General features: G+C 59.5%; 1 protein-coding gene across 1 annotated transcript; it reads left to right on the plus strand.

The window, feature by feature from the left end:
- The first annotated feature begins 107 nt into the window (after nt 1-107).
- TMEM39B (transmembrane protein 39B) lies at nt 108-9,196 on the plus strand. Its single transcript, XM_030039708.2, has 9 exons — nt 108-228; nt 2,355-2,563; nt 4,455-4,674; nt 4,951-5,034; nt 5,710-5,864; nt 6,494-6,830; nt 7,673-7,860; nt 8,333-8,453; nt 8,821-9,196. The coding sequence occupies exons 2-9, from the start codon at nt 2,436-2,438 to the stop codon at nt 9,055-9,057; spliced, it is 1,470 nt and encodes a 489-aa protein (XP_029895568.1). The 5' UTR covers nt 108-228; nt 2,355-2,435; the 3' UTR covers nt 9,058-9,196.
- Nucleotides 9,197-21,620: the final 12,424 nt, after the last annotated feature.

The raw sequence follows: 21,620 nt of genomic DNA on the forward strand, positions 1-21,620 counted from the left end.
TGGGGGTCCAGCCGTACCTCTAAATGCCCGAAGTGCTTCGGTGTCTGCTCCGGTGGGCGGGGGCGAGGGAGGGGCGTGGCCGTGGGGAGGGAGGGCGTGGCCGTGGGGAGGCGGGGCGGAGCGCACCCGGCGCCCCGCAGGAGGATTGTCCGCTGGCGGCCGCCATCGCGCCGCCGGCCCCGCCCGCCATATTGTGCCCGGCGCAGGCTGTGCGGCGGCCGGAGATGGGTGAGGGGGACCGAGCGGCGGGACGGACCCGGGACCCGGGGAGGAGGGGAGGCGGACGGCTACGGGAATTGGGAAGGCAGGGGGGGGCGGCGGCGGCGAACCGGGAGCTGGGGGAGAGGGCCGAGCGGCGGGCGGGGCTCTGGAGAGCCCGCAGCTGGCTCCGCCCCGCCGCCGCCGCTGTGAGGGGGGCGGCTCCCGGGCCGCGGCCTGGCCCGGAGCCCCCAGGGCGTCCCGGAGCTGCCCTAGAGCCCCGGTCCTCCCTGCAGCCTCGGTGCGTGCTCCTGGAGCACACCCCCCCCCGTAGCCCCTAATGCTCCCCTGCAGGTTCCTTGTACCCCGGTGGAGTCCTGCGAGCCTACAGACCCCGCGCCCCTCCTGTAGCTCCCACTGCTCCCCTGCAGCCCTGGCCTGCACCCCAAGGGCCTTTATAGCCCCCATCACCCCCTTACAGCCCCAGCCTGCGCCCCCAGAGCCTTTACTGCTCCCCGAGAGCCCCCGTGCCCCCCACTGCTCCTCTGTAGTCCCCACTCGTGCCCCAAGATTTCCCAGTTCTCCCCTGTAGCCTCTGCCTGCGCCCCTGGAATGTTTGTGGCTCCTGTTTGCGCCTCTGTAGACCCCCACAGCCCCTGGGCCGTGCCCTCACAGCCACCACTGCTCCTTCAGAGCCCCCATCTGAGCTCCCAGAGCTCCTACAGCCCCTGAACTGCACTCCTGTTGCTCCCAAGTGTGCCCCCCCCAGGCTACCCAGCTTTCTTCCCAGGCCCAACACTTTGATCCTACCACTTCTCCCTCACAGACTCTTTTGTCATGGTGTCCTGGGCCTCAAACCTGCTGTCTTCACCTCCCCCCAAGATCCTGTCAATCTGGTGCCCCCCCCCCCCCCCCCAGCCCACATGTTCTATCCTGGGGGGTCCCTGTGCACAGCCTCTCCTGTTCACCAGCAGTTATTCTGTGTCCCCAGGTCACAAGGACTCTGTGTGCCATGGCACATACCGGGGTTTCCGCCCTTTGCTCTGTGTCCCCCCAGTTCCCCCAGCGCTGCAGCCAGCTCTCTGCCCCACTGGCCTGTGTGATGGCACCCATCTCAGGGTATCTTTGCTTTCCTGGGGTCTAGCCCCAGGCGCAGCCCCCCTGAGCCCTGTTCCTCATTGTCTGGGACTAGTACAGCGGTTTGCTGGAGGACTCTGGAGCTCAGCATAAGCTTTAAAACTTGTTTAAGAGCAGTCTCTTAGCAATTTTTGTTTTACTCCAGCTAATTGCTAAGTGAAGTGATGCAAACTGGAAATTAACAATCAGAAAAAGAAATGTTAAGCAATTGATATGACCTGATCCGAGTTTCTTCACAGCTCAGATTTCACTTCTAAATGGTGTATTATTACCCTGTCCTTTCTCCAAGTTGTATAGATTCTCCTAAGGTTAAATAGGATCCAGAGAAGATTTTTAAAAATTTGGCATTATTACTATTGTTTACACCATGGCAAGCAAGCACTAGAAAAGCTAACTTTAGGCTAACATCCCGTTGAGCTCTGTGCCATGCAAACGTACTACAACAGCAAATGCCCCAAGAATGCTAGTTATTTTTTTCCCCATCTTAAAGGAGCAAAAAAAGGAAAAAGCCGGTTTGTGTGCTTTTGCAGTGTCCCTTTAAAAGAGCTGTGAACCTTTTATTCCAGCACAAAATTGGGCAAAAGGGGATCTAGGTAACATCCCCAATTTACTGAATCCTTTGGGCAAATTGTTTAGCATCTCAGTAAGTGTATTGCTCTGCCTGTAAAACAGGGATAACGCCACAGCGATGCAGATTAAATTCCTTGTAAACTGCCTTGGGTTGGGAGAGAGGCATGAAATGCTTCTTCCTGCTCCGATGGAAGCCTGGGTACTTTAGGCTTTAGACTCTCAGTGAATTCACAGCACCTTAACAAGCTGCTGCATGTCCTAGGAGTGTCAGGAGCTATCAGGGGCCGCATCTATAGCTTGTGGCAAATACAGGAGATGTAGAAAAGGGTTGAACAAAGTTGCATTATCCTCCTTTGTGCTGCAAGCTAGCAGTGCGAGTGATCGGTTCCCATTGGTCACCAGGGGTGTGGTGAGCAGATGAGCCTTGATTATAAATCTTTTCCTTTCAGTTTTAAGGACTGAAGACATAATCACGCAGTGAACAGCAGAGAAGCCACCTGGAAGAACAGCCCTCCGCACCCTCTGTTGTTATGGCAGGGGGAAGGCGGGGCCCTAACCGTACGTCCTACTGCCGAAATCCCCTCTGTGAACCCGGGGCCGCTGGCGGCTCCGGCCATTCCACGAGTTCCTCTGTCACGGGTGTGCGCTCACGCACCAGGTACGTCCGGCTCTCCACATCTTCCCATCTAGCCAGGCCTGCCGCTCCTCTATGAGGCAGTTGTGAGGCCACCTGTATCTCCCCATCTGACACACTGCTGGTTTTCTTGTGGTTCAGCGATTTGTTAACTGCCGGTGTCTAGCTGAAATCCTTTTCCTATATGTGGCAGTGTCCATGCTGCATGTTGTGATTGGGATAGGTGGCTTCTAATTTGCCCGAGACTGTGAAGTGCTTTATCAGACCGCAACAGACTTCCAGGAGTGTTCAAAAGCCTTTAGTGACCATTGAATGAAAAGTAAGAATAGAGACAAGTTTTTATCCAAGGCCTGAGTCTGGAGTTCAGGTTGTTGCGTCTCCTGTGCCCTGAAGTTTATATCAGGTGAGGCATTTCTGGGGTAGAGTTTAGCTAGGTCAGGTGATGTGTAGGCTGCGGGGTTTTTTTCAGGTTCTAGCCTAGCTGGTTGGTTGCATTTCTGCGACTGAGGTAGAGAGGAGGAAGAAGCGGAGCACCGACAGCAATGCGTAAGCAGGAGGTGCCTTATGAACTTTCTGCAAAGAAAATGTTGGATCTGTCTTAACATACTCCCTGCTTACGGCCCTAGGCCAAGAAATTTATAGGGATACAGTTATTCAAACAAGTTATTGCAAGGCCACAGAAGGTGGAGCAATCCACCGCGTACATACTTTGCTGTGAGAGCATGCACAAAGGTTCTTATCGCAAGTAGGTAATGCAGTACAAATCCACGCCCCAGCTTACCTCCAGGTGGTTTGTCTCTGTACCTGTATCCTCTGATACCCATCACCTACGTGGCCGTCCAGGCCGAGGAGTCCCAAAGTGCTTTATGCATACGAGAGCCTTGTTGCTGCTCTTGCAAGAGCACCCTTAGGTCTCGTGTGTCTGTTCAAAGCAGAAGAGGTTTTGTGTTCACATTTAAAGCCCTTTTCTAGAGGACCAGGACAGGAACTCTTGTTCTGTGTACAGGAGCAGAGTTTATTGGTGGATTTATTAATCCTGACAGGCTGAATCAGTCTTGTCAGCTTGGGAATCTGGGGATTTCAGAGAGACAGCTCGAGTTCCTAAAGTTTCCCCTCACGCATAGCCTTATTTTAGGCTGTCAGCCTTCTGTTTTAAAAAGCGTGGACTGATCCACCTGTGTCCACCCTTGGGCTAGAAGTCTTTCTACAGTCACAGTCTGAGACTTCTGTGGTTTCGTTTTGGGATTTTCAATAGGAGTTTGTGCTCTGTAGTTCCTTTGAAACCCACACCCAGATTCCTTTGACTGTTGTTATTTAGAGATTGCAAATCAGGAGAGATATATCTAGTATATATTAATTCCCTTCCCTTTGATTAAAAGGGTTGCTGTCTGGGATTGTGTGCGTGCTCACACAGGAATATACACCTCTGACTAAACTTGTTTTTCCTCCGTAGTTGAATAGAAGTTGAAGAATGAGAAAGGGCTTGTGTATAATTGCTCTGTATTTCATGTTCAAGCACTCTTAGAAATGTAAATAGCAACTCGAGGCCTAAAAGCTTCCAATTAATTAAGAGGGCCACTGGTTGCCCCTTGAATAGCAAAACACAGCCACGGCTTTTAAACCTGACTCAACGCAAGGGATTTAATATCAAATGACCTGGTGCTGTAGACTGGCCTGATTCCAAATATTGCTTTCACTGGGCAAATTCCTGCTCCCATCTGCCTGTAACAATCGTCCTAGACATCTTCGGGGTGCCGACACTTCTGGTTTGTGGCAGCTGTTGACCATGATAGTCAGCTTAGGTTTCTCAGTCAATATTAGACCACTGACTTCTACAGTCTGAGTGTGTGGGCTGGAGGACAGCGCTGTCTTTATCTCAGGGAAGTGACTGCTGGCTTTTGGTTTACCTTGGTAGGAGCGGTTCAGGTACAGGCCTTTCTAGCCCACCTTTGGCAACTCAGACAGTCGTCCCCCTCCGGCACTGTAAGATCCCAGAGCTGCCTGTGGAGAGGAGTGTGCTGTTCGAACTTCAGCTCTTCTTCTGTCATCTTGTTGCTCTGTTTGTCCACTACATCAACATCTACAAAACCGTGTGGTGGTACCCGCCCTCCCATCCACCTTCGCACACGTCATTGGTAAGCACCAAAGGACAGCTGCTGTCCGGTGATATTCACAGACTGTCTCTTGGGTCGTTAGACATAAAGTTTTCTGTATATGTTTGATGCAACCTACATGTGACTGTACAGCCCTGCAGGGTTGCTTATGTGACTCTTATTTGGCAAATTTTGGGCACTGGCTGTCTGCTTGGCATTCTCTTTCTGATCTTGGAAGAGAGAGTGGGAGATTCTCTGTTGAATGTGGGTTTCTCCTGCCTGATGGAAAGTGGAATCATTTTGTTTTTGTCACCACAGAACTTTCATCTTATCGACTTCAACGTGCTGACAGTGACAACAATCGTCCTGGCACGCCGGCTGATCGGTGCTATTGTGAAAGAGGTAAAATCCCTAAGCAGATCTCAGAACGGTTCTTTACTCTCGGGTGAAATGTAAAGCTGTGTGTCCCTTTTGCAGTTCCAAGCTCTTCTGTCCTTTTCTGAAGAACTCTGTGCTATGTCCAAGTCAGAAACCTAGGCGTAGTTTCTAATGGGAAGAACAGAGAACAGAAATGAGCGCCTCAAACCATTGCTCGCGACTCTCTCTGTCCTTCTGTGATTCTTTCTGAATTATGGTCTCAACTAGCCTGTAGTAATTCTGCTTTCTTCCTTGTGAAGAACAGTATTTGGCTCTTTTCCTGTTCTCTTAATTACCCTAGCTTTCTGCAAGGAGGAACCAGCATAAGTCGGTTTCTGCAGACTGCAGAAGCTTTCTGTGATGAGCAGGTCCAGGAGAGTGGGCTGGTCACAGCGATAACTATCAGACCTTAACAAAAAACTCTGAGAGCTCTCCTCACTCCAGCTTGAGGAATGAGGCCCTGGGTTTTGGAGAGTCCAGATTCCAGCCTAGAGAAGGCTTCCCCTTCCTGGTGGAAGCCAAACAGAGCCTTTCACTAGCTCTTCCTTCATGCATATGAACTTGATTTTACAGATCGAGTGCTGCTCATTTACCATTTGCTTCCTGTTGGAAGAGTGAATTAATCTCTCCTCTGCCCAGCTCTTTCTTTTCTCCCCGCAGGCTTCACAGAGTGGCAAAGTCTCCCTGCCACGCTCTATTTTCCTGGTGATCACTCGGTTTGCTGTTCTCACTGGCACAGGCTGGAGTTTGTGTCGATCAATAATTCACCTTTTCAGAACCTACTCTTTCCTTAATCTCCTGTTCCTGTGTTACCCGTAAGTATCTTCTTCTGTCACTTGTGTGTGATTTCTAATGTTGCTTCAGTGCAGTGGGTGTCGCTCAGTTGAAATGAAGCCTGAAAGTAAATAAACACTCGATTACCTGGTAACAGAACTTAAACTACCCTTTTCCCTCTTGCTGTGTCACATTTCTTCTTGGTGGCAGGGCATGCCTTTAACATTTACCCATATGCCAGCTTTAATGTAAGCATTAATTATTAGATTGCTCGTGTCCTCTGAAGAGGATTGTATGCTTTTCTCATGGTATTCGAAGAACCCATGTCTTCAGTTTACCTTCATTCTCAGGTGCCTCTGCCAGGTGGAGCGAATCAAACAGCTTCCCTGCTTCATGTTAACTAACAAAAGGAAGCCAGTTCTATTTCCAGTCAAGTAGTGGAAATAGCTCCCTTCTCTCTGGTAGATGCAGGAGGAAGCATCTCATAAAGATCTGAGACTTGGTGCTTGTGTTTGAGATCAGATTAGTGAAGCTCTTTCCTGGAATTTATATAGGTACTAGATGCCATTTAGGAGGGGCGTGCGATCGTAATGCTGATCTGCTGCCAGCAAAGGCATTGCACGGGGAGCTCGTAAGAAAGTAACCACTTTTCTGCACTTTGCTGCTCCAGGTTTGGCATGTACATTCCCTTCCTTCAGCTGAACTGTGACTTTCGGAAGACGGGCCTCTTCTCCCAGGTGGCCAACATTGGTCCCAGAGAGACCAGTGAGGTGAACTCCAGGAGCCGAGACTACCTGACTGTCCTAAAGGAAACCTGGAAGCAGCACACTCGACAGATGTATGGCATGGAAGCCATGCCCACTCACGCCTGCTGCCTCTCCCCAGATCTCATCCGCAATGAGGTGGAATACCTGAAAATGGACTTTAACTGGCGGATGAAAGAGGTGCTGGTGAGCTCCATGCTCAGTGCCTACTACGTGGCCTTCGTGCCTGTCTGGTTTGTGAAGGTGAGCAAGGGCCACCACTGCTCTTGAGACACTGCTTCTCCAGGTGTGGGACTGGCTGGGGAAGATTGTGGGGAGATGGACACTGGGTTACGGAGGAGGTCTGGTTCTTGCTTCTTGCTTAACTGGAACATGGGAGAAGTTAGTCAGAGGGCTGGTCTGTGTGCACAGGCGGCTGTATCAAACTCATTTACAGAGGCCTTGGGAAAAGTAAGAAGCAAAACCATCTAGGTTTATCTTTGCTTAAACTCCAGATAACAGAGGACAATATTGTCCTGTATTCTGACTGTTCATGAGAGTGTGCATCCATCTGTTAGGGAGCGGTGTCTTCTTTCTGCTTCCCTGTGAAGCTAGAAGGACTCCAGGCTGACCATTCCTTCGCACACTGACCTTCTGTGAGGACAGAGCTCCAGGGCAAGGGGATTGACTTTAATAAGGGAGGCAGTATGAAGGAGGATGGACTTTATTAGGATTCTTAGCTGTTTTACTTAAGTTACTAATACGTTGTACAATGAGACAAATGTCTTGTAGTAAATCTGTCAGACCTCAGGGATGAGCCCAAGTCCCCTTCTCCTGAGGGCTGAGCCCATTGTCAGCTGAGCTAGGGGAGTATCAGGAACTATCTCCCTAGTTTTGGTGATGGGTGGTGATAGCGTAAATGTTTCGCTGTGGTGTGTTCAGGAGTTGTACAGCAGCCATCCTATGTGGGCGCTTCTTTTTCAAGTGGGATTAATAGCTACGTGAAAAGCCCTCGTTTTACCTGCCTGAGTGCTTTGTGTTTTGATGGCTTTGTTGGGTGAAGTTGTCCAAACACGTTGTCACACATTCTTCTTGTCCCCCCACAGAACACTCAGTACTATGACAAACGCTGGTCGTGTGAGCTCTTCCTTCTGGTTTCCATCAGCACGTCTGTGATCCTGATGCAGTACCTCTTACCTGCGCGCTACTGTGACCTGCTCCATAAAGCTGCAGCGCACCTGGGCTGCTGGCAGAAGGTCGATCCAGCTCTCTGCTCCAACGTGCTGCAGCATCAGTAAGGAACTCTCTCCTGGGGCTAGGGCTGGAGTTTTCTCTTAGCTGGCATGCCTGTTGGCCTGAACAGAGGCTAGATGGGAAGCTCAGCTTTCCAGTCATCATTCCTCCTCCTCTTGTTACTTAAAAAAAACAAAGAGAAAGAAAAATGAAAGCAGAGCTGTCGGCTGACACACCTGACAGCTTACAGACACTATCTGTACTGTCCACTTCCAAGTGCAGCAAGCAGATCTGATTTTTGGCAAGGTGCCTGCTGCTTCTGGCCACAGGTGACTGCCGTTTGTCACTGCCGTTGTTACATGCCTCGGTGGGCCAAACTCTGCCCTCGCAAATGACGGCAGCTTCCTACTGTGGCCAACGCTGCGGAAGCAGCTCATTTGTTATCCTAGCTGGTGGTGGGAAGGCAGCAGGACCCCCCCCCCCCGCTTCAGCTGCAGGGGTAGAAATAAGAGCTCTCTGCTTGTTTCCTGCAGGTGGACAGAGGAGTGCATGTGGCCACAGGGAGTGTTGGTGAAACACAGCAAGAATGTGTACAAAGCTGTGGGTCATTACAACGTGGCGGTGCCCTCTGACGTCTCGCACTTCCGCTTTCACGTAAGATCGCGTCTCCTTTCTGGGGACCGAGGCGTATGTGCCTCGGCAGGGTCACGGTCCTCTTCTGAACACCTCAGGCTGCCTGAGCTGGCTCTGCGAGCAGGAGAGCTGCCCATGGGGTGTGCCGGGGCAGTGGAACAAGCGGGGTTCCGTACAGCGTTTCACGTTAGTCCCGCGTCTCCCGTCGGTGCTGCCAAGAGGGTGACTCTGGCCCCTGCAAACCCTGCAGAGCCATTCACGGGTGGATGTTGTGTCTCCAGAGGGGAATCCCAGAGGAACCCTCACTGGCCTCTGCCTCACGTCCTGTCAAAAACACATCCCGAAGTGTCTGGCCTTGCTCGGTGCCTTATTGTGGTCTCTCCTGCAGTTCTTTTTCAGCAAACCACTGAGAATCCTCAACATCCTGATTCTGCTGGAAGGAGCCGTCATCTTCTACCAGCTTTACTCGCTGATTTCTTCAGAGAAGTGGCACCAGACTATCTCGCTGGCTCTGATCCTCTTCAGTAATTACTACGCCTTCTTCAAGCTGCTGCGTGACCGTCTGGTGCTGGGCAAAGCCTACTCATATTCTGCCAGCAGAGACTCAGAGCAGAAGTTAAATTAAAACAATTGCACTGATGCTCAGCTTATTACAAAACAAACAAAACAACAAACCCTCAGAGCTTTGTATTTTTGTTACCACTGCTTTTTTTCTTTGATAACTGATGTAATTAAAAGGAAAAAACATATTTTTTTACTCCCAACAGTTGTTTGTGTGTTTGTTGTCTGGTAAAATCCCCCGGGAAGGCCTCCTCCTGCTTGTATTTGAGAGGAGTGATTTATTAACGACGGTGCTTAGTTTTGAGAGGTGCAAACACTGCTGCTTCTGCTGCAGTCGGAGCTCCGGCTGGCACTGAGTGGGAAGATGAGAACTACAGGTATGTTAGCACTCACAGCTTCCAGTCTGGGTTCCTTTATAAGGGGGTGAGCCCTGATCCCATCCTTTCCGGGGAACCCCGAAGGACCTCCCGCAGCACCCCTGATGCTCTGTGGCCGGAGGGGAGGGCTGCATTGTTTCACTATAATGATTTTTAAATTCTTGTGCCGGAATTGCTGCAACCCCTCGCTTGCAGCCCACGCAGGTGATGGTTTGAGGTCGTGAGGGGACGGGCTGCAGGGACTGGAGGGGGAGGACAGCCACGGTGGGGAGCTCCAGCTGCTCCCGCTTTGCCTTTCCATGAGTGGGTTGGGTGTTTTCCCCACCACCACCACTTGCCGCCTCTCCAGCCCAACCTGCCCATCAGGTCTGCTCGGGGCTGGGGCCCCGGGAGGATGAGCAGGGTGACATCACCCGGGCGAGGAGGAGGAGGAGGAGGAGGAGGAGGAGGAGGAGGAGGAGGAGGAGGAGGAGGAGGAGGAAGGGCCGCAGCTCAGCACCCGGCTGACTCGGGGCTGGGGATCCCCGCTGCCCGTGGGGACACCGGCCGTGCCCGCCGCTGTGACCGGGTCCAGGCTCGGGCCCCCTGCCCGTGATGGGGCTCCCCGCCGGTGCCGGTACCGGTACCGGTGCCGGATTCGGTCTTTGTTGTGCTGCGGCCCCCGCCGCCGCCAGGGGGCGCCCGGAGCGCGCGCGGTCCCGCTCCCGGTGCCGGTACCGGTGCCGCCCCGGCGCGTGCCGCTCGCCGGCCTACGGGACCCCCATCCCCCCCCCCCCCCGGGGTGATTATTGCCAATGAAACCGGAGATCAAACACCCCACTGGAGCGGTCGGGATCCCGGGGGGGGGGGGCGGGGACCGACAGGACCGAAAACCCTGCAGCCCTCCGGGCCGGCAGCAGCATCGTCCCGGTGCACCGGGGGGGGGGGGGGGGACGGGGGGGACACACACATAGGATTCCATACCCGGACACGGCACCGAGGTGGCCCCGGGGGCAGCGAGGTGACCCCGGACACGGCACGGGGGTCTCGGTGCCCGGCAGAACCGCGCAGTCAGCCCCGAGAGTCCGTCCCGCGTGTGTGTCCCCCCCCCCGGCAAAATGTCACCCCGGCCCTCGGCGGGGACACGGCGGGGCCAAAGGCCACCGGGAGCAAAGCCCCCGCCACTCGCCGGTTTGTTATCAACCCCTGCGTGTCAGCAGGGCGAAGGGCACGGTGAGGAAGAGGATGGAGGAGCTGGGGGGGGGGGGGGAGCCCTGCGGGACTGTCCACCCCCCCCCCCCCCCACGCAGTCCCCCCCACCGCGACAGCCCCGGACGGGGACGGAGACTCCCGCCTGCGCACGGGGAAGGTGACGGTCGAAGGGCAGAAGTGCTTTGCTGGCGTGGGAAAGCTGCACGAAGTTCCCCCCCTCACCCCCAGGACCCCCCCGGCAGGTCCTGGGGGGCTGGAGGGGGATGGAGAGACCCCCCCCCCCCAGCCTGTTGCCTGGCTCTCCTATTGCCCCAGCCAGGGCCAGGGCCAGTTTCTGGATGGGATTGCTAACTGGGATGGGGGGGGGGGGGGGGGACGGGGGGGTGATGTCGGGGCGCCGTGGGCGGGTGTGCCTGTGCCCAGGCCCCCTCCCCACCGCGGCGGGAGGAAACGGTCGTGTCCAGCCTTTCCCGAGGATGAGGATTTCCTTCCTCCCATTGAATGGGGACCCTGAGGTTAGCACGCAGCCACGGGGTGCTCGGCCCACGAGGCGGGGAGGGGAAGGGGGTGCCTGGCTGGGAGGTGGGGGGCAGAGACACCCTCCAACCCCCCCCGACCCACAGCTCCTGGCCAGACCCCCCACTTTCCTTCCCCTGCCTGGCCGGGCCCAGTGCAGGCGCACAGGCAGGAGGAGGGAGCCGGCTTTGTACTGGGCTCAGGATGGAGACTTGGAGATGGAGACTGGAGACTTCCTTCTCTCCTTCCACCCCTCCCTTTGCCCAGCCTGAGCACCCTGCTGATATTTTGGGGGGGCAAGAAGAAGCCAGGCTGAGCGGGCAGCCCTGGGGTGACAAAGCCCATCCCCTTGCGGGGTAGCCCAACTGGGGCTGGCCCAGCTGCAGCCACCCTGGCTGCAATTTTTGGGCTCCCAGTCATGCCAGGAGGGCTTGGAGGTTCCTCCGGGTCCAGCAATTTGGGCAGAGCCTCCCAGCCCCGAAGGGTGCCTGCACCCCTCCTACTTGCAGGGACATGGCCCGGACATGGAGGTTACTGGATTCCCAGAAAAGGCTCTTCCTGCAACTGGGAAGGGCTGTCTTGGGGAGCGGGGGACACTTCCCAGTTCCCTTGAATCATCTGACAGCACAGGGGCTTTCCCAGGGGCCCCAGAGGGGTTGATGACGCAGGGGACATCCTGGGTGGGAATTCCCCTGGGAGCAGCCGGACAAGTCCTTGGAGGTGGCTTCACCCGGGACCCAGCTGCTTTGGTGACCCCAGGGGTCCCGGGCAACCCAAAGGGTGCCCGACCCGCGGGCAGCGCTGCACCCTGGGGGTCCCAGCCTGGCCGGGCTCCATCTGCCGCCCTCCTCGCACCCGCTAATCCCAGGATTAGCAGCCAGATGCCAAGCGCAGGTTTGCTGCAGGTAACGAGTATCCCTCGGGGAGGAGGTTACGGACATCAAAGTGCCGGCAATTATGGCTAGTCCCACACCTGCGCCTAATGAGCTCGGCAGCCGTCCTGCCTGCGCCAAGCGGGACCGGGCAGCTGCCCGGGAGAAGCGGGCTGGCATTGCGGTGGGGTCCCCGAGCCAGGAGGGCAGCGGGTACAGGGAGGCCACGTGTGCTGGGGACCCATCCAGGGGTGCCCCCAAGCACGGGACCCCAGAATAATGGCCGTGTTGTTGGGTCACGGAGCAAAAAGCCAGGCAGAAACGCCCTCCATGGGGCTCAGCGCTGCTGGGGGCATGACTGAGCCCTCCCTTGTGCAGATCCAAAATGGGGCACGTACGTAGGGGATAAGCTTCAGCGTCCCGCTGCCTACCAGGAATCCCCTCACTGCTTCCCAGCGGATGCAGCTGATGGGAAGTGGCTGTTTTCCCCGAAGAGCCCGTCGTGACATTCCTGGGAGGCCACATGTGCTGCTCACATCCCGGGACCTCCGTCCAGCTCGTTCCCAGCTGGTCCCACCCCAGCTCAGAACAGATGGAGGACGGACGCTGCAAGCACGGGGTTGCCGGCAGCCCCCGACCCACAAACCTGCCCCACGCGTGCATCCTGCCTGGCTTCTGCCCCCAGCGTGGGGGGGGGGGGCAGAAACAGCCGGCACAGATTTCACACTTGAGCCTGCAAACGCCCGTTTTCTTCCCCGATGCAGTAGGCAAAGCCGCTGCCACCTTCCAGCGGCGACGCAGAGGTGGTGTTGGTGCCCCTCAGGACCCTGATGCTCTGGTCACGGGGGGGGTCCCAGGTTGCTGGGTGAGCCTGCAGCAGCGATACCCCATCGGGAGCACTACAGACACCCCCCCCAGATCCTCCTCATCCCCCTGAAAACACCAGCCTGTCCCTGGTTGGTGCACTGCCGAATCCAGCATCCAGCAGCTGCTGATGTGGGGACCGGGGCGGGGGGGGGACACACACGGGAGCACCCCACGAAGCCGAAGGTCCCCAGTCTAGGCACGCAATGCATGCAGGTAGTCCCAGCTGGGCCATGTCGTCCTTTATCTGGAGGCTGGTAGCTTTAATTCATCCTTAATAATCATTTATGCCATTAATAAAGCCAAATCCCTAAAGTAGCTAATTAAGGGTTCGTTCGCCCGCTGCCATCTCACACCGGGGCAGGTTTTGCGTGAGATCAAGAGGGGGAAAAAAAAGAATCACAGGGAGGGTGGTGGGAGCATCCTCCCAGTGCCCGTCCTGCCAGCATCCCTGCTCCCCCGGGATGGGGGCTGGGGGCCAGGGACCCCCGAGCAGCACCCCAGGCCCTGCTCTCCCCCAGACCCAGAGTCATGGGGGTCTCTGTGGGGCCTGGGCACCCAAATCCAGGAGATGCTGAGCCAAGACGAGCTGAGCCAACTACCGCTGCTCCCGCCGCTGCCTGACCTTGCCCGGGGCTCACCTGGCCGAAACCGGGGCAGGACACGGCCCACGAGGCCCGGTCCCGAGACCTGCCGTAATTGGCAGCCCTGAATTAGCATATGCACATCCTCGTTAGCAATTACACACACACGCGCGCCCTCATTTTCTTATCTGAACAAGTCTACGGTGGGGACCCAGGAGACAGGGTGAGCAAACACGGGGCTGTGCGCCCAGCCTCTCCCGGTCCTCTGCTCATCACCCGAGACTGCTAAACTCATTGCACTTGTGCAACGGAGCAGAGACAACACCTCCGGCACCCACGGCCCCGCCGTACCGCTGCTTGGTCCAGGGTGGGGGCAGGCAGCAGCCCCCGCGGGGAGCAGATGGCGACTCGCAGCACTACACTGCGCGGAGCCCCGTGGGGGCCAGATGGACCGCAGGGGAGCAGAACCGTCCCGTCGTCGTCGTCCCCCCTCCGTTTCCGCTGCCATTTTACCCAACCAGCTCTAACAGCAGCCATAAATATTTAACAGCTTCATCCTCTGCTCCGCTGATGAACCGACAGCCGGAGGGACGGCAGCTCCCACCGCTCCAGCCCACTTTGCACCGCACTGGGGGGTCACTGGGCCGAGACCCCCCGCCACGTGGGCACGGCTAAGGGCACATCCCCTCCCCGCAGCATCGCTAAATAACCCCGGCAAGCCAGGCTGGAAACGCTTGAGGACTGAAATGTGGTGAATGAAGACTTAGGAGGGTGCCGGGACATTTCCCAAGAGCTGGGGACGAGGGGGATGCTGGCAAAGCTGGGCAGGTCACCCACCCTCCTGGGTGGGTGTCAGGCTCTGCGGTGGCCCCATCCCGGGCACCGTGCCGGCTGAGCACCCCTGAGCCCTCCTGGAGGTCCAAGGGGCCATAAATACCCCCAAAACCACCCCTACACCCCCAAGGGACCGGGCTCCTCGGTCAGACCCCAGCCAAGAGCCCTGTGGGCAGCAGCACCGCCTCGCCGGCCACCGCAGGGGGGGGGTCCCAGGGGTCCTCTCCCCGGCGCAAAGCCGGTCGCAGGATCTCCCACGCTGCGGCACGAGGCTGCAAGTCCCGGCGTGCGGCTGCCGCGGGGGCAAGCCACGGCCCGCAACCCCCACGGGCGGCAAAGAGGCGTTTGCTGCCGAAGTCTCGCCCGGGAAAAGCCCTTTCCCGGCATCGAGGGAGTTTCGGTCCCACCGCAGGCACGGCCGGTGCCCCTTCTCGCAGTGCCCAGGCACAGCCTCGGTACCCGCCGTGGGACACACGTTGCGCCGGGGCAGTCCCTTGCCGGATGGGGCTTCCTCCCACCGCCACCACCGCCGCGGCCCCGAGCTTTTCCGCCGTTCTTCCGCCGACCCCGGGGCCGCCGGCTGCCTTCCTGCTCCGTCCCGCGCTGCCGCCCCGTTTCCTGCCCGCTGGGGCTGCCGCAGCCGCTCGGCCTCCTCCCCGGACCCACATCCACCCCACGCACATCCCCGTTTCCATGCACCGAGCGTTCCCAGCTTTCCCCGCCATGCCGGCACCGTCCATCCTCCCTATTGCTCTTTCCCGATCCTCGGACTGGGGGGACCTGGCCCTGTCGCTGTGTCCCCAACAGCTCCCCGGGGACCCTGTGCCCTCCTTGGGGGCTCTGCGTGGGACCTGGCCCCGATACCGCCGCCGGAGCGACCCGGCTCGGTTGGGCGATTTCAGGGGGTCCGCGTTTCACCAGCCATTTTCTTCCAGCTCAGTGATAAAGGTATCGAACGCAGCAAGTCTCCCCCAGGCTCGCGCCCGGGGAGCGGCAAGTCCCCGATTGCAATCACTTTTGGGGATCTACCACTGACCTAGTTTTTAATCCACTGCGCCAGGGCGGCAGGGATTGCACACAGGGCTGCCTTCGGCCGGCGGGAACAAGCAAGAGCTTTCCAGGAACATCGATCCCCCCCCCCCCAGTGCAAAGCCCCCCTCCTTGTTTTTGGGAGACAAGGGTCCCGCAGGCAGCTCGGCAGGGCTGGCCCCAGCTCCGTGCCGCGCTGCTGCTGAGGTCAGGCTGTTCCCACGCTGAGCCCAAGGGTCTCCCCGAAACCGGTCGGGCGTGCGGAACCATGACTTAGCCCCGAGTCAGCCGGCGGGGAACGGCATGCACCGGCAGGCCCGGGGGTGGGGGGGTGCCGGCGGAGGGCACAGGGTGCGGTGGCGGGACGAGACCTGTACGGGGGCCCCCCGCTTCCCGGGCAGCCACGCCAGAGCCCTTAGCAAACAGGGAAGCAAAAAATTTCCTTTTCCTTCCTCCTGCAGAACTGCAGAGCTGGGGTGACCTGCCCCTAAAGCAGCCCCCCCCCCCGCCCCGGTCACCCCACAGGGTGAGGACCGGGAAGGGCTCTTAATCTGCATTCTCAGCTGACGCAAGGTTTGCTTATCGCTGCTGCTCCCCAGGGCCACCCCGCTGCAGGGCAGGTGACACTGGCGGTGTCACCTCCCCTTCCAGATCCAACCCTCCCTCCAGGGATGGAGCAGGGATGATGCCACACTCCCTCCACGGTCCTTACATACATTTGGCCCCCTCCCCAGCATCACTCACTGCCCCATGGCTTCTTGGCCGAGACCATCAGGGTTTTCCCCCCCGGACCCCGGGGTGGGGGGTTCACTGCATGCTGGGCATTGGAAGCAGGCTGTTGCCAGCCCTCTGCGCCAGCCAGGAATAAGTGGATTAGGAACCAATCTCATTATCGCTGCTAGCAGCCTTGGCAAGGGCCGTGGGATGGGGACAGGGATGGGGACAGGGTTGGGGACAGTCCCGGTGGGGGGGATCAGGGGTGGCCGGTGCCTGGCGCGGGGCAGAGTGTGGCCACGGTGCTTCAACAGCAAGGGCTCGGCTGCCTGCTGTTCCCAGTGGTGCGGCATCCGGGCTCTAATGAGCTGGGACGGTTAATTAGTCAGTGTCAATTTATGTTAATTAGTCGGAGGAGTGGAGAGACTGATTCCTCTGCCACCTGGCTGGCACCAGGATGCGCAGGGCCTGGCTGGGGCGGCACGTGCGTGTGCATGGGCGCACGTGTGTGCGTGCACGCACATGTGTGCGCATCTGGGCGCATGCGTGGGTGCGTGCACAGATACGTCTGTGCGTGTGCATGTGCACAGCCCCCCCCCACGCACCCACGCACTTGTGCACACACGCACCCACGAACACGTGCACCCATGCACCCGAACACCCGCACGCTCACGCAGCCATGCACCCGTGCACCGACGCACACGCATCCATACACACGTGCACGCTCGGCTCCGGAAAGCCGAGCTCACACCAACGCCACAGCTCCGGGTGCTGCCGCTCGGGTGGCCCCGAGCAAATAAGGTAGGTGACAAGGGACGGGGCAGCCATGTCCCCGGTGCAGGACAGGGTGTCACGGTCCCACGGGCTCGGTCCCGGGCAGCGACGGGACAAGCGATGCAAAGCTTCCTGTGAGTGATTCATGCTCTTCCTCGACTTTTTTGCTGCCGTACGAGCAAGGGCTGAGACCCCAGAGGAAGCCGCAGGGATTTCCAAAAGGGCTCAGAAAAACTCCCCCCCCCCGCCCCCGCCGCCCGCTGTGATTTCCTCCCTCCGCTCGGGTCGAAACGCAGCCGCTCTGGGGGCGAAGGAGCCGTGTGGGCAACTACACGCGGCAGCAAGGCTGGGAAGCTCCCGGCGATGGGAGCAGAGCTGGGATCTGCTGCAAGGAGGGAAGAGGATGGGAAACGTGCCGTTGCCGGATCCAGCCGGGGAGCGAGCCCCTCTCCGGGCTGGGGATGAAGCTGCTCCGTCTCATGCCGCACCACGGTTTAGTCAATCCAGGCTAACAAGCATCGCAGCTTGGGCTGCTGTTAGTTTCTGGGGTTCGTTTCTTCTTCTTAAACCAGGATTGCAACCACAAAAAAAAAAAAAAAAAAGGGCAAAAAAACCTTAATCCTGCAAATCCTCTGCTGCTCCTGCCGAAGGCCTCGGTGTGTGGCATGGGCTGGATGTGCCCTGCCCCCCCCAGGGTGCCCACGATGGGATGCTGGGGTCGGATGCTACCGCAGGGCTGCTCGGGGCTGCCCAGCTCAAGCCCAGAGCAGCTAAAAATAACCCCCCGTGTCTTTACCACACCAGCCGAGGTGTTGCAGCCACCAAATCAGCTATGCAAACCAGACCGAAATTAAATCAGCTGCATGCAAGAGAGAAATCCGTTAACCCCTGCCAGGGCGGCACGGACGCGTCCCTCCGCTGGCACCGGCGCTGCGGGCCATGCCGGTGCCAGGGATGCGCGGCACCCACCGGCGCCGAAGCCTCACCGGGGCGGTGGGCTGCCACCAAGCACAGGGAGCGGGGGCTGTGGCCCCATGGTGGGGCCGTCTTCCCCCCCCCCAGCTCCCCCGGCTCACAGCCATCTGGCCGGGGCGTATTAAAGGCATGAAGAAGCTGGAGAGAAATGAGGTCAGGGCTGCGATGGCAGCCAGGGGATGGGGCGAGCCTGCACCCTCCTCGCCTTCTCCAGCAGCAGGACCCCTCGTGTCTCCAGCGGGACCCGATTGTGGCACCAGCCAGAGCAGGGACGGCTCTTTGGGATACCCTTGGACCCCCCCAACGGGAACCCAAAGCAAGCCCCGGCCCTGACCATGGCAGCTGGCTCCCGGGCGCAGCCCGGCAGCACCGGCAGAGCTGAGCAGAAGGGCTGCACCGTGCCTGAGCGCCTGCCGGGAAATCTGCCCGTGCCACGGGCATGCAGCCCCTCGCCGGGGCTGGGGACACGCAGGGCATCAAACAGCGCCAGGAAAGGGAGAGCAGACCCCCCCCCCCCTTGCTACCGATACCCCGAAATCTGGGCAGCCAGCGCGGCGTGCACCCCCACCGCTGCTGCCTGACCCCAGGTGCGTGAGTGCAGTGCCAAAAACGTGCCCCCTCCCGTCGCCGGTGTGTGAGCGTGAGCATGCGTGTGTGAGTCCCCGTAGGCAGCTGCCTGCATTTCATGCATTTTTAAGAAGAACAAGGTTAGTGGGTCACTCCAGCGCCGGAGGCTTTTCTCCAGCTGAGCTGCTTTGCTGCCAAACCCATCCGGGCTGGTGGCTGCCTGCACCGTGACGGCGAGGGGGCTGGGGCAGGCAGCGGTGCAGGCAGCGGTGCAGGCAGGCAGGCAGCGGTGCAGGCAGGCAGGCAGCGGCCCAGCCCGGCGTCGTGGCAGCGAGGTACTGCAGCTGCTTGGGGCTGCAATGGCCCTTTCTGCCCCCCGCCAGCTCCGGGCACCATTCACCCCCAGAGGCACCCGAGAAGCGGGCAGGAGTGGGATGCAGCCAGACCGGCCCCTGTCCTGCTGCCAACAGGCAGGGAGCAGGCAGGGAGCGGGCATGCATGCTGGGGGGGACTGCAGCCCCCCAATAGGGCTGCCAGATGGGGGTCCAGCACCCCGAGCCACGGGACCTTGGCGAGGCTGGCAGGGTGCAGCAGTGGTGGCGGAGAGGAAAAGCCACGGCGGTTAAAAGTTAACGTGGAGACAAAGCAGAGCCGGGACAGCAATGCCAGCGCGGCCGCACCAATGCAAACAGCCCCAGCTTTATGGCAGCCCAGCCCTGATAAAGGGGTGAGCGGCTCCGTCCTCACCCTGCCCAGCTTTTCCCTGCGGCATTGCTCCCCCCTCCTTGGGACCGTCACCCCAGGGAGACCGTGTGCATCCGTGCAGCCGCACCAGTGCCCGTGTCCACGCTTGCACACATGTGTGCAAAGCAGCACGCGCGTGCCGGTGCGCCGTGGACTGGGACTTGCGCCAGCATCGCTGCTGGGAATGAGGTGAAGCCAAACCTGGGGTGAACCCAGACCTGGGGTGAAACCAAGCGGTGGGGTGCAACGGCAGCGATGCAGCGCCGCGTCACCGCGCAGCCCCCCCCCCCCCGGCATCCCGCCGCCGCGCAGCCGTTGTCATGGCTACGGCCATGCAAGTCTGGGCGAAATGCATCTGCCGGTGCAGCCTGCTGAGCCGTGGGGGTGGGGAGGGCACCGACGCTCCAGTGTCGCTGCCGCCGATCGGGCCCACCCCACCAGCCCCCCTACCCAACAGGTCCCCATCAAACCCGTAACGGGCTGCCGTCCCCCCCCCGGGACCTTTGCCGAGAGCGAGAGCCATCGCAGGAGAGCGGGGTGTGGATGGTGGGGGGGTGCCTGTCCCCTGCCATAGAGGGGCTGCAGACCCCCTTTGCAGTGGGATGGGGTACACCATGGTGAGCTCCACCGACCCTGAAAGCTGTGCAAGAGATTTGCCAGCGCTGGGCAAGCCCAGGGAGGGGGGGGGTCGGAGAGCGGTGCCTGCCTCCAGCCAGTGCAAAACCCCCACGTGTCGTCCCCCCCAGCGCATCCCACCAGCTCCCGGGAGGCAGAGAGCCAAACCGGCACAGCTGGGATGCCTGGGACGCAAATCGCTCCCCAATAAGCTTAGCACCAGGCTGGGGCACGGAGCAGCCCCCCTGGAGCCCATCACCAGGGTCTCTGGGCTCTGCCAGCCCTCGGGCTCCCGCCCACGGCCGTGGTGGCCCTGGGAACTCTTTCGGTTTTGCTTTGAGGCAGAGGGGAATTCTGTTCCTGGCAATTAAGCAATCCAGTCTGGGGACAGCAGGGGATAAGGGAAGGAGGGGATTTCTGATGGAAAGTTGCAGACAATCCCAGCGCTGCCGTCATTCCCCCGCCGAGCTCCACTCCCGGCTGCCCCCTCACAGCCCACCGCGGCACGGACCGAGCCCCTGCCCCATCACACCTGTGTGGGATTTTGGGGAGAGGGTTTCCCTGGTACCCCAGGATTTACCAGGGGCGACAGGTATCCCCGGCTGCCCGGCCCCAGTAAATCAGCTGGGATCTTCTGGTAGAGGGAGCAGCAGGTTCCTAATAAGGCTTTAAAGTTAATAGTCCATTAAGATGGCGGGGGGCTGGAGGTTTGCATCTCCCAGGGCTGTTTTTCCAGGCTGTTTGGGTACCAGAAGATAACACACACCCCCCCCCAGCTCCCACATCCCCCCCGGCACCCAGCACTCCCCATCCCTCCAGCCCTTCATCCAGGCAGACAGAAGCCAGGCCTGGCCCGGGTGTCCCTGCGTCTTTCCCGCTGCCCGTCCGTCCATCCCGGTCCCTTCCCCCACGGCCGTCCTCCGCACACACTGGCCTCTCTCTGCCTGGGCCCGTCAGATGTTGCTGAAAAGGAACAATGCGACGTATTGTCTCTCCCTGCTCGCAGGCTTCAAAACCCAGCAGCGCAACAAAAAGACACATTGACTTGCAGGGAGAAAGAGGCCCATACATCCCCGGCTGCTCGCCGGGGGAGGGACCGCTGCCCCAAAGCATCCCAGCGCCGCTTTCCTGTCCTGGGTCCGGCAGCGCCGGCTGCCCCCCGATGCGGTTCGGCTGGCTGCCACCGGCCCCAGGGACTTGGGAGAAAAGGGGTCTGGCGGTGGAGATGATGGGTTGCCCGTTCCCCATCGCCAAGGGTCGGGATCAGAACGTGCAAGATGCTCGCTGGACCCGCGCTGGTGAGCGTGCACGGGCTGGGACGGCGCTGGGTGTGCACGCGTGGGCTGGACCCGTGCTGATTTTGCACGCGCAGGCTGAGCCCCCGCCAGCCATGCACCCACCCCTGCAACCCCGAGGAGAGCCAGGGCTCGCCCGTGACCGTACTCTCCGAGCGGGGAAGGAGCGTGGCACCGGCACTGCCCGCCTCGCACCCACGCTCACGCAACCGGGGAAGGGACACGCCACCCTCACCCGTGCCCGAGGCCAAGGCGAGCTGCCGTCACACAGGCACAGCTCTGCGCAGAACGGTTGAGGCGTTGACCCAAGTTAAGAGCAAGGACTGACCCTAACCCGTGTGCCCGTGGCACCGTGAGAGCCACCACGCGTCCCCAGCCCTACTGGGAGCCCCGGCAGCCACCAGCAGCCCACCCGCACGGGAGCAACCCGGGCAGCGTGGCGCAGCTCCGAGGTCCGTTTTGCCGCCGGTCACCAGGACAGGGCACAGGTGACATCAGGGATGGAGGGAGCTGAGCCCACCCTGAGGACAACCGTGGGCTCTCCCTGCCTTGGGGGGGTTACTGTCCCCAAGGGAAAGGCAGGATCCCACCTCCACCTCCGCTCCGCCATGGCAGGACACCGCTGCAGCCGGCCACGTTCACCGTGGCGAGGCTGGACCCGGTGAGCACCGTGCAG

Source organism: Aquila chrysaetos, chromosome 16 (genome assembly GCF_900496995.4).
Source record: "Aquila chrysaetos chrysaetos chromosome 16, bAquChr1.4, whole genome shotgun sequence".
Lineage (NCBI taxonomy): Eukaryota > Metazoa > Chordata > Aves > Accipitriformes > Accipitridae > Aquila > Aquila chrysaetos.

Excerpts from the sequence above, each read along its gene's own strand:
- TMEM39B (XM_030039708.2), top strand. The coding sequence starts at position 2,436 with ATGGCAGGGGGAAGGCGGGGCCCTAACCGTACGTCCTACTGCCGAAAT. Across the intron at positions 5,035-5,709 it reads TCGGTGCTATTGTGAAAGAG|GCTTCACAGAGTGGCAAAGT; the intron begins GTAAAATCCCTA and ends TTCTCCCCGCAG. Across the intron at positions 8,454-8,820 it reads TCTCGCACTTCCGCTTTCAC|TTCTTTTTCAGCAAACCACT; the intron begins GTAAGATCGCGT and ends TCTCTCCTGCAG.